This window comes from Galendromus occidentalis, unplaced genomic scaffold (assembly GCF_000255335.2).
Source record: "Galendromus occidentalis unplaced genomic scaffold, Mocc_1.1 scf7180000075612, whole genome shotgun sequence".
Classification (NCBI taxonomy): Eukaryota; Metazoa; Arthropoda; class Arachnida; order Mesostigmata; family Phytoseiidae; genus Galendromus; species Galendromus occidentalis.
The window spans coordinates 84,461-96,676 of NW_003803602.1; the positions used below are offsets into that span (position 1 = coordinate 84,461).

The window sequence follows — 12,216 nt, forward strand, 5'->3', positions numbered from 1 at the left end:
ATTTTCTACAGCTCGAGGGGATTAGAGCAGAATTCGAAAAGAACCAGAGATTCTGAATAATCGTTCCACCGTCCTCCTCTCGATAAGTTCTCAGCGAAGCAGGCTCCGACCTCGTAAGGAAGCGCTGATCAGCAGATCGCAGAGTGGCCAATCTCGCAGCTCTGAGAGCAGTCTCCCGGCGTTCCTTACGGCGTAGCTTGGATATCTTGCGTGCGAAATCTCCTCCCCGATTATGATCCCGAAACAACGAGGGAATTTCCACTCTGAGCCTTAGACGGAGAAATGATCTCCTCGATGCGTATCGGAGTCGGATCGAGATTTTCAGCCTAGGTCACTTGGTGTGTCCATCCAGCGGATCCCTGCTAACAACCCGGAATTAATTTTCAGCGGCCCGTGGGAGAATGTACGGCCTCATCTTCGAGAATCTCAGACAGTATATCATCGCAGTTTATGGAGAAGATAAATGGGAAGAAATACGTCGTCAGGCCCGTGTTGAACACCCATCTTTTTCTACACACGACATTTATCCCGACAGCGTCATCTTGCGCATTGTCGGTAAAGGATGTAAGGTACAAGATCATAACAAGCCTGTATGAAAGACAAGAACTCTCTGGGATCTTATGCGAGGAACAGAGCCTATTCTAGATCTCATGACGATGCTTGTCGGGAGTTTCGCTCCGAAAGCGAGGTCTCGGGTCGGGGGAAATCATTCCCGCAAAACCTCTTGAGACGCTCGCGGACTCGCCGACGAGACGGTCGACTGCAAGACGTGTCCATCTGTCCTAGGGCAACTCGTGCATGAATTCTCGCTTCGAGTTTGGGGCCGGGGCTCACAAGTAGGCGCCTCTCGAGCGGGAGGTGTTTCTCCTCCCCGTCAAGGTCTCCGGGAGAGTTTCCGCGGAAGCTGGCGAAAGTATTATAGAATCCCATTCCAGCTGCAGCCGCCGACTGCCGGTGCCGGTCCACCATGGGCATTCGAGCTCTGAGTCTGTCAGCGGAAGTAATACCTTCCTCTCCAAATATACGCGCGTTGTATGAGTCTGTTCTAGTTCAGCCCTGGAAAGTATTCTCTCGAAAGACAAAGTATCTTCCTAAATTCGGTCAACGAGCTTGGCGTTCAGACCATTCTTGGATTATTCGCAAAGAATAATCCAGAGTCTGGATTCTCGCGCGACTCGCGTCTCACGCAGTTTGGAAACTCGTGCTCCTCCCGGGAAGTACCGAATATCTTTTCCAAATTCAGATGCTACGCGCTCCGGAGAACGAGTTTCTGGAAGGAATGGGTACCTATTTCGTCTCCTTCCTCGCCCAATACGGATACGACCGAGTGCTATCTGTGCTGGGACGCCACATGCGAGACTTCATCAATGGCCTCGACAATCTCCATGAATATTTGAAGTTCAGCTACCCGAAAATGAAAGCTCCATCGTTCTTCTGTGAGCAAGAGTCGGAGTCGGGTTTGACTCTGCACTACCGGAGTACTCGGAGAGGCTATCTATGGTACACGATCGGTGAGTAGTTTGCGGTTTAGTCAAATACTTATCTTTCAGGGAAGTTGAACCGTCCGATCAGATCACGGGCTCATTTGTCGCGTTTATAGACAAACGGCGAATAGAGACCAGAATTAATGCCAACAGGACAAATTAAGGAGGTCGGCAACCACTTCTACAACACTAGTGTCGAAGTCGATATTCTCAGGGAGGAGTCCATATTCAACACTCAGCACGTAGTCATGCGTCTCAAGTTCCAGAATACAGCCTTCAAGCCTAAAATCGGAGCTCTGGTGAGTTCCTTTGCGCGTGTTTCGATATCACGACGATGGCTTAATTAAGCCAACATAGGTAATCATTGATCGTGATCATTCTCGGATTATCGCGATCACAGTCGAGCGATTTTCTCGCCAGAGAGGTATATTGGAGTCCCGGCATAGGATTCGCTCCGACTCTCAAGGTCACGGGCGGAATTTCTCACGTGCATTGCTCGAGTACGCTGTTGGATTTAATTAATCCACAGGCGCCTATGAATTCCTCCGGTGTGATTTCGAAACTTCCATTCCATTTTCCCTATAATGCTCGCGGTATTCGTTCCGGGAAATCGCAGGCTCCGGGAACCTGGGAGTCGCGCGTCTAGATGTCGAGACGCGGCCCGCGACGGGTAGTGGCATACCTCCACTACTTCGTCGTGGTCTATTAAGAGAAATTTGATGCCGATTCCGAGCCGATGCTATCTTGTCGAGGGTTGAGCCGCTCTGAACTGCCGTATGGTGACTTGAAAACCGAGAGGGGGTCTGGAAGAGGTCGAGAACTTGCTTCACCCGAACCGCATCTTCTGGATGAGTTTCCTTCAATGTTGCTCCCCGGATACATCAGAACGACGTTGTGTGAGGGAGCGCAGGGCTATCAACCCATGAAGGGCGGCGGGCATTGAGCCGTCCGAAAGGATGTTATGTAAAAGGATCATAGCGAATCAAACCTTCAGCCATCTATCTATGTGTTGAGAAGGCGGGGCCAGTGCTGCCAGGCAGTGAATATTTCCACCGTTGTATAGTAAAAAGGGTGAATAGCTTGGTGCGTAGGCTGGTTGGACGGCAATGAGAGTAGCTTTCTATTACTAAAATCAAGCCCATCTCCAGCAAAACTCCACGAGGAGCAGGTGCCCCGAGCTCGATCGGATCATGAAGGCCGCACGGCCTCTCCCCCACTATTCGGATCATATTATTCAGAGTTTCACCCCGAATCCGGGAATGGGAGATCGCAGTTCGATGGCGAAATGATTCAATTGGCATTGTCTCGGCCCATATAAGGCGAAATGGTAAAACTATAGCTCTTCGATAAAACCGAAGGCTATGAGTATCTTCAGATTTGCCGCATACCTCCAGAAGGAACATGGGGCCGAGCAACTCGGGGACACGACAATTCGAAAACAGCTATAGGAGCTGTTTTTGAGATACACGGGCCTTCAGTCGGAGCAGGCAATGGGAATAGATTCAGAGGAAAGATGTCAGGGACAATGAGTGGGATGAGAGTTCAGAGAGAAATTACCGAAATAAAACTCCTGGAGGCCGCGACTTCACGCAAAAATCCTGCTTTGAGTGACCTCCAAGAAACTCAACTCTCCCGAAGCGAATCCCCAGCCCCGAAGCGTGATATCCAAGTTGTACCCCTCACTACCTCTATCTGGTCGCGCTTCCTCTCCTGTCGAGAGGAAGTCTTCGCTTATCCGCGAACCTGAAGCTGGACACAGTGCGACTCAAACTGGGTCCCCTCCCGACAGGCACTTAGCTCGGTTCTGTCGTTCTTCATTGTGTAGGCGTACTTTGGCCTATTTGAGCTTGAGCGAGGATTGCAGTTCACGTCTACGGTTCTCTATGAGGAGCACTCACATCGGGCCAGATCGATGGACGATTCCATGAATCTCCGCTCCATCGAGCTTCCTCGCTGGATGTCGCTTACTCGATGCGTCCCATGTGAATCTGAGCTGAATCCGGCTCGACTCATGGGCACATCGATACCATATCAAGGATGTCATTGAACAGGCTCTAGATTGTGCCTCGCAATCGTCAGTGAATGACTCTCATTCTTGATGGTGAGGTCTCACGATGACCATGTTACACCCCAAGACGTCAGGAGCAAAAATTCTATTGGAATGCAGGGCAGCGTCGCTTCCCGACATATGCATTCTCCCTTACGTCTAAGACGGAACGATAGGCGTTTGAAAATCTGAGTTGTATCGGTTACTTGTCTACTGGCTGCCACTGAGCGCGGAGTCTCGCATCGCATCGGTACCCGATTCAATAGATGCGCTATATATCGCCTGCTAACCAGAGTCAGCGATGTGGGGCTCGGACTTGAGTCCCGTTCGAGTATTCGGCAAGCACCATAAGTGCAGCTTCCGGGATGAACCTTTACCGTTTGAAGCCGGACGGAATGGGAAGTCCTCGAGCTCCGGAATAGGGTTTTCTCCAAGATTGTAGGTACATGTCAGAGAAGGTGTACACATTGCTAATCGATCCCGAGAATTATTTTCGACTGCTCACGCGTCCGGGAAAATGATCGCCTGAATCGAAAGCTTAGAATTCTGAAGCCAAGGTGAGGGGAATATACGTGTTGACCTGCATGTCTCGTCGGCAGCCGGAGTCGAATTCCCCCACGGCTCTTTTCTGCGCAACCGTGATCCCGTCGTATCGAGGAACGGAATGCGCGCTCCGCAAGTCGGCGACTAGACCGACTCGGAAGGTCCCTCGCGGTGAACGGAGTTTCCTCTGGGCTGAGCTCATCGATGCGACTTCGAATCCACAAACCCGGGACGATTCGCGTTCCAGCTCGTTGTTCGATCTGAAACCGCCGAAAGTACCTCGGAGGACTGCATCCATCTCCCTAAAGCTCCTCCTGGGCATGGACTATTATTTTGTACAGTGGAAATAAACAAGTTTTATTTCGCATAGTTCAATGCAGATTTTCTGTTGAACTCCGTTGTGCTGTGAAAAGGGTCGGCCGAGATCTGAACCATTGTCACTTATCAGCTTGTTTGTGGATAGATGAATGCGGCGTATGTTGATTCATTGTTGCCTTCAATGGATTTCAGGAGCTCGCACGATCTGTGTGGCAGGACGCCTTGCTGGTTCTCTGATTTCATGGGTAGACATTCGGTGATGATTCGGTCTGCCAGTATACTCGTAGAGGCTTTATACGTATGCGGTGTCAGTTAGATGCAACGATAGCTGCTGGCTTCTTCTTGCGAACCTTCCCCTTTGAATAGTGGTTTCAGAAGGGCTTCTTGCCATTTTTTCGGGATGTATCCCGTGTCGAGTGTGCAGTCGAACATTCGAGTGATCAGAGGCAGGAGTATCTCATTGTCCTCCACGATCTCGATTGCTATTCCGTCAGGTCCGACTGCCTTGCTTCTTTCCATCCTTCGTATGCTCCCGAGGACTTCCTCGTTCACTATATATTGGCTGTACCATTCGTCTCCGGAGCTTCCTGTGCTGTTGCACTGTGTGAGCTCCGGCGTGCTCTGGGTTGTCGCGTACAGTTCGTTGTTGTACTCCTCGAAGTTCTAGAGGTGCGCCCTCGGCGCGCAAGAAGTCTTCTTGCTGGGCAACATGATCCAGAGTTTAGTTCGACTCAACTTGACTTTTCCTTCGAATTGTTTCTACTCGTAGTCGGTCCCCTCTTCACCCATCATGTCATTATACGATCCTTGTACGATGGAAATCCTATTTAAAACGTGGGTCGGAGGTGATCAGTTAGCGGGACGGCGTGGTGAACAAGCGCTGTATTCTGGGTATGCGAGGAACACACTCCACGCAGGTTCGCAGAAGACCATAGTCTGCACCCCGTAGATTCGTTCCTAGGCATTGCCTGGATCGTTGATGTTTAGACTAAGATCGGCGACATTCCTTTCCCCCCGCAGGATATCGACACCATCGAGCTAGGACGGAAACTTCTTCCTATCAAGGCTCACATTTTCCTCGAGATATTCCCTTTCTCGATTGTTTTCGATCAGCAACTGACGATCGCGAATCTCGGCAAAACCCTGATGACAGTCATGCCGACGGCGTTAAATAAGCGCATACCTCAAGTGTTCGATCTCACGAGACCATTGATCGAATGCAGCTGGAACTCCGTGGGTATTCCGCTTCTCACCTCCTCATTCAATCATGAAAATAATTATAGGGGGGATATTGGAGGGCCTGGGTGGAGAACATGTCTGAAATCCAGACGCTGTCCCATAATGTTGTCTTCGGTGTCTCGGGATGATTGTTCCAATTAAGGAAGGAAAGGCTTTCCGAATCGTAATCGGACACGAAGCTGAGATCGAGCTGGGGCTCAGGTATACCACTCGGTCGAAGAAGCTTCCAGGATAGGAATACATGCCCAGATTTCACCTGCATTGAGCTCGTATACGTTGCAAAGGTGGAGGATCCCCCCCCATTGTGCAGATATTCCAGCTGAGTCGTTGCATTGGAGTTGAGCGCTGACGACTTCCATCAGTCACCGTAATCGCGAAGTGTCAATTTCAGATTTTAACACACCTGAACAACGTATTCGAATTGACGACGCTTGAAGCCGTGAAAGCTCAGTCGAACATCGATCCGGAACATGAAGGTACTTCTCCGTTCCTCGACCAGGACGATGCAGTGTACGAAGACACCTTGCTGCACCTCAAAGGACAAATGCTCTTCATGGAAGAGTGGCAAGCAATGGTTTATCTCGCAGCGCCCGTGTAAGTACTGTTCTTCGCCACCGACTTTCCACTGCGTTCGAGCTATTGCCACCGCTTGTCTGCAAAATCATTACGGCAGCGATTTGCAGACGGGCCTTGTTTCGGATTTAATTTTGAGATATTGTCGGCGAGAACGAGATCGTCGCCCGAGCAGGGAAGAGCAAGTATAGAGAGCAATTCAGCAGTCCCCCCACGTAGCACAGAAGAGGCGATGTTAATGTTCCACCCGGGACGTTATTGAGGCTGGGGAAGTAATATCCAGCAACGCTCGTTCAAAGTCCTCATCGTGGGCGGCTCGCTCGGAACGAACGCATGGAGGTATTTACGAGATACATCGGAATCCTGCTGAACCCTGATCTCATGCCTATCGTACCCGGTCTCTGGAGAGCTGCTAGAAGAGCAAAGCTGTCATTGACGACAGCGAGAGTGCGGGGAGTCCGCAGATTATCGGGATAGGGACTCGACGAGCGTAGAGAGCTCAGTCAGTCAAAGGCACCTGTGCAGACTGAGCTCGCTGCGTAGCCTGAAACTGAACGGGAGAAAATCGAAATATTCTCATCTACGACATTCGAACGGTATCGATCCAGACAACAAATGCCGAATCCTTCTGCCGAGACGGAGCTGCCAGAATCCACGGAGAAATGGTTTTTCGAAGAGACTTCGATCTCGATGAAACACGAGTCGAACGACTCCAATGATCGTTTCCCCCGGGGGTCTGTAGGTCAAGGTCAAGCTGAAGTTGTTTCCGGGGTATTGATGAGCCTCCCCGGATCTTCCGCCGATATGCTCTGTGATCGTGAAAACGAGGCATAAATGAATCCTCCCGAGATTTACGGCATACCTATCGGGAAATTCATCCATAGACTGGAGACCTCATCGGATCATTCCGATCCTGGATAGTAACAAGTGAGGTCGCCGCGCAACAGGGTCTTTGTTGTGGAAGACTTGTCCTCCGTTTGTGCATCGTGGTAAAGCTATGTGAGAATTCGACTTGTAGGGAAATCCCAGAGGGGGGGGGATCAGGTAGTCGATGATCCCGTTCCTCGAAGTTGGTTTCGGAACGTCTCTCCCCATTATTTTTCTTGTACAGCTCGATGATCTCGGGAGTGAGACATTCTATGTCGAATCTTAGTTCCAGAGTTCAGACAGACAGACTCGGGAAGAACGAGACTTCACGTCAGGACCCCCTGGTCACATTCATCGTCTCGACTCGACAGCTCGAGTTTAGAGATTACTACCATTTTTCCCGAGTTTCCCTCGGCTTATGAGACGTGGCCTCAGGCAATGGGAGGCTCTTCCGTATGGGGCGCACTAATCATATCTTTCGAAAAGCGCTCTCGGGACAGAAAATAAGTTGCGTGACGGCGTTCCCGACAATGATGCGAAAAGAGTTTGAGACTTTCTCTCGCATGAGGGTAGTTCATCCAGAGCCTTCGCCTCTGAATTTGTCATCACCGACTTACTCGAAAAGTTCGAACCCTTCGGGTCAAACGTAGTCTCTGCGACTGGAATGATGAGGTGCCTCTCACGGTTTTTCATTGCAGAATGCGAGATCTCAGCACCATGGTACTCACGGGCTTATACGTCAACGATCTCTCGATGCACGACTTCTCTCGAGATATGGTACTGGCAGGCCAGCAGCAAAGTGCCGAGCTCAAAATGGCTCTCGATCAGGTTCGTGCGTCCAGAGCCCCTTCTCAGATGGGGAGATTTCCGCAAAGGAGTCCCAATGAGCTGCCAATGAAGGGAGTCCGACGTCGCAAAAGATCCAACACAGGATATTGCTCTTCAACGGCATCGGGAAGAGAGACAAAGCTGTACCGCTCCGCTTCTCTCTACCGGAGAAGAGGGTTTTGACTCGCGCTCGGACTCGCGCAGATCAGAGTCACATACACGCGGTGTGTTCGGCCTTCACCCGGAAACGGCGATGCAGGGCAGTTCTCCCTCCCAGTCCCGGGCTATCAGTAGCTGTCATTAGCGGATCGCATTCAGCAGATACACGTTTTGACTAATTAGTTTCCCCGGCGGGAAACCGACCGGAGGAGCCACCAGGAGCTCCGGGGGAATGACTCGATCATCTCCTCATCCCAGTAGCCTAGCTGATCCATCTATCGTCTCCTCTATCCATTTGCGGAGCCACCCATCCGTTCATCCATCAATCTCAAGGGAAATCACGATTCGAGGGAAAGCAAATATGATTCTCCAAGCCCGCCGCTATCTGGGCCCGATGGGGTGGTTTCCTCCACTGACGGGTTCGAGATAGATGAGCTGTCTCAAACGACAGAGGAGAATGAACTCGACCTGGAACGAGAGAAGAAAAACAAGGGATTGACGATGACAGCGAAAACTTGTCGAAGCGAGCTCCTTTGGCTCCGAGAGAATAATTTGCTTGCGATCTGTAAGAGTTTGCCGCGTCCTTCGCAGGAACTACAGAAGAGCAAACAGCTCGAAGACTCGATGAAAAAACTCGATCTTGAGATGAGGCGGACGGACGAATTGTTGTACCAGATGATACCCAAGACTGTCGCTGACAAGCTTCGACGAGGAGAGAGTCACGTCGACACCTGCCAGGTATTTTCAAATACTTCTACTTTTCTTGCGATGAATTTTTTCTCAATCGGACCACGGGGCATGTCAAACGATTGCGACTCCTCCGCCTAAATGGGGAGAGAACTCCCCCCTGAGGAACCTCTGAAGGGAATGGGTTTGCGATTCCTGACCTCAGACAGGGAAAAACCGCAGGGATTCTCTCAGACCGCTCTAGAGAGTCTCTCGGAGAATTCGGAGGCGCAGCTTGAGAGACGAAAAACATTCAGCCAGCTCTTCGTATCGATATTCCCAGCGGCGCCCTGGTTCTCTCTATTGTAGGCCCCATCTGGGAAATCGGCGCGGAGAAACCCGACGCGAACGTCTACTTTATTAGTAATGCGAGCCGCACTTACATATATTTCCCGAGGATTTGTATGACAGAGGCGTGAGAAAAGTCACAAACATATCCGCCGAGGAGGAGCGTGTTCGGCAATCTCCCCGGCCGAAATATCCATGAAGCGTCGAGTTTAATTTCCCCCCGCGAATTCCCGTCTTTGCAGTTCTTCGACAGCGTCACGATCCTGTTTTCCGACGTTGTCACGTTCACAGAGATTTGCAGCCGACTGACGCCGATTGAAGTCGTTCAGATGTTGAACGCCATGTATTCCCTCTTCGACCAACTGACAGACAAACACGGCGTGTATAAGGTGAGTTCAAATATTTGGGTATTCGAGCCTCGGCATTCATTCCCGCGGCTTTCGCCGAGGGTGGGATCGTCCCTCTTGAAACGATCTTCCTATAAAACATGACCGCTAGCGGAAAGGCGGAATGTCGCCCTCGCAAACTCCGTGCAAAGGGAATTCCTCTGCTTATTATAATTCTCCAGCATTAAAAGTTCGCTGGAACCCAGAGGAACGCTGCCCGACAGGACTCCGCTTGTGTAATCACGTGTATGTGGCGTTAAACCGTCATCTATAAACTTCTCGAGCCCGAGTTGGACTTTACGCGTGAAATTTCCGCCCCGGAACCCTTCATTCTTGAATCCACCAAAACAGGAGTTTAGCTCGTGAAGGCTTTGGCGAGAGTGGAGAGCGCTGCTCGTGGAGAGAAGAAGGAGCAGTCATTGGAAATAATTTTCTTCAACAGGTGGAAACAATCGGAGACGCTTACATGATCGTCGCCGGTTGTCCCGAAGCTTCTCCCAAACATGCGGGGAAAATATGTGAAATGGCCCTGGACATGGTGCAATGCATTCAAGGTATTAAGGATCCGTCGACGGGAAAGTGTCTGCGGATACGCGTCGGTGCTCATTCGGGCCCGGTTTGCGCTGGAATAGTGGGGCAGAAAATGCCGCGCTACTGTCTTTTCGGGGACAGTGTCAACACCGCATCGAGAATGGAGTCTACAAGCGAGGTAAGATCGAAGGCGGTCAGAGCTCTGCTCCGAGTGACGCGGCGGTACTAAGACGAGGGGCTCAAAAGTTCCCAGTCGAGCGAAGTTCAGCCTTCGATGTTTCTGTCGAGCATAAAAAGCTTTACGTGCCCTTGTAGCCGCTGAGGATCCACATCAGTGTGAAGACGAAGGAGCTACTCGATCCCTCCGTATGGAACATTTCTGAGAGAGGGACGGTTCCAGTGAAGGTTAGACCCGAGTAATTCCACGGGGATCAATTATTGCGGAAGTGAACTATACTGCCGGAATCAGTGTCACACTCTTCACTGTTGACTTGCGAATTCCATTGTTCCTCACTGCGATTGTCCTCAATCATCCATGGACCAATGTCACCGACATCGCCCTTTTTCTTCCCTTCCAGGGTAAAGGAAACATGAAAACATTCTGGTTGGACGGACGCAGGGATCGAAGGTTTGTACGCTGAAACGCCACCCCAAATAAACTGGGCTGATTCTCGTTTCCCGTCACGCCGACTGAAGAATTTGCTGTGATTCAGGGAAGCCTTGTGCTCGTCGCGGGCGCCTTCACGAACTTCCCTCTGGTCTGAAGCACCGAGCCTTCCATTACAGACCTCGCGCTCTGAACATAAGGCTGCCGTCACCTCTGAAACCGAAGAGCCACCAGCAGGCTACACGCAACGCGGAAGCAGGCCAGGAACCGAGAAGCGGCGCGAATAGCGAGCTACTCCCGCAGCCGACGCCAGGACTGCCCAAGTTTCAGATATCTGAAAAATCGCTGACTTGCCCTGAGCTGAACGAGCGACCCCCATCTCGACGGCACTCAGCTGTCGACAGTCAACCGCTTCAGCTGAACGATGTCGAACTGACCGCGGACTCTCCGAAATCAACCAAGCGGGAAGAGAAAGCAACAGGCAACGTCGAAGCGAAGCCCTCGGCAGTGAAAAGCGAGGACAGGGCCAGCGGATTGAGCAACATCGAGGTCGGCAAAAGAAGAACGGAAGTTGATAACGTGCATAAAGCTCACGCTGCGAAAATTAGCCCTGCCAAACCGAGGACGCAGCTCGGCGTCCTACCGAAGAAGGTCACAGGTGAGGGAAGATTCTTGTCTTTCGATTGGAAGCTGAGCCACCCGAAAACAATCTAGCATCGTCTCCTTCCAGTTTCAGACGTGGTTCCTGTGGCAGCGAGCGGTGACAAATGGTCGAATCTACCCGAGCATCTCATGTACACCGGAGGTTCTCGGTGCGAGCATTGCCTGCATTGTCATGCCCGAGCAATGTACGAGCGTAAAGCCCTCGAAGATCACGCCGACTTGAGAGCTCTGCAGCCAATGCGTATCTCTTCTCGGAGTAAAGCTTGCGTCCTTTTGTGAAGACATCCCTCAATTCACATATGTAGCTATCATAGCTCACTGATCTCTAGACATCCTAAAAGTCGTTCGGAGTTAAGAACTGTTACCTTTTCCGAAGAGTTTATCCCAAAGAGCCGTTTGACGCGAGAAAACCGTATGATCATGAGGAATGTTCACGAGTGGATCCTGCCCAGAGGACATCGAACGACGTTGCGCAGCTCTTCAACTGGGTCCGGCTACGTTTCATGTGATCGATTGAATATTTGTTACATTAGAACACTAGGCCTATCGAATTCTATCGGGATAATGAATTGAAGAGATTTGATTCAAAGTATCTTCGAATCCTACGGTTTTTCCTTTTTCTTGAGAATCGTAAGTTCGCAGTCGAGCAGTGATTAACGAATCCTCTGCGGATCAAAGTCTTGTAAGAAGCAACTCCAGTCGAGCCCATTGGTGAAGCTGGCCGGTGAGGCTGCGCGGCGAGGAATATCATGGGCATCTTCGATACGAGAAAATCGTACTCAGGACGAGGAATCGTCGCCTGCTGAAAGGAGAAACACCTTGACGGAGTGAAACTCCTCTCCTCCCCCGTTGCACTCGCGCTGATCAGAGCGGGGCAGAGTAGAAGAGTTTTGGCACGGATTCAAGCTCTGAACAAGAGAATTCTCGGTAATTTTGTTCATAGACAGGAAATTACAT

The 12,216-nt window shown here is 50.9% G+C and overlaps 1 protein-coding gene across 1 annotated transcript; it reads left to right on the plus strand.

Annotated features, from left to right (window-relative positions):
* Nucleotides 1-401: 401 nt before the first annotated feature.
* LOC100899164 (soluble guanylate cyclase 88E-like) lies at nt 402-11,538 on the plus strand. The gene is made up of 13 exons (XM_029111821.1): nt 402-569; nt 1,244-1,511; nt 1,638-1,783; nt 5,413-5,625; nt 6,023-6,225; nt 7,770-7,899; nt 8,650-8,796; nt 9,315-9,461; nt 9,901-10,167; nt 10,305-10,394; nt 10,568-10,617; nt 10,776-11,254; nt 11,327-11,538. The coding sequence occupies exons 1-13, from the start codon at nt 402-404 to the stop codon at nt 11,536-11,538; spliced, it is 2,520 nt and encodes an 839-aa protein (XP_028967654.1).
* Nucleotides 11,539-12,216: the final 678 nt, after the last annotated feature.

Bases quoted from the DNA above. Each gene is read 5' to 3' on its own strand.
- LOC100899164 (XM_029111821.1), top strand. From the start codon at position 402: ATGTACGGCCTCATCTTCGAGAATCTCAGACAGTATATCATCGCAGTT. The intron at 1,512-1,637 runs GTGAGTAGTTTG...TAATGCCAACAG, and splicing joins CTATCTATGGTACACGATCG to GACAAATTAAGGAGGTCGGC. The intron at 5,626-6,022 runs GTGGGTATTCCG...TGTCAATTTCAG, and splicing joins TCGAATGCAGCTGGAACTCC to ATTTTAACACACCTGAACAA.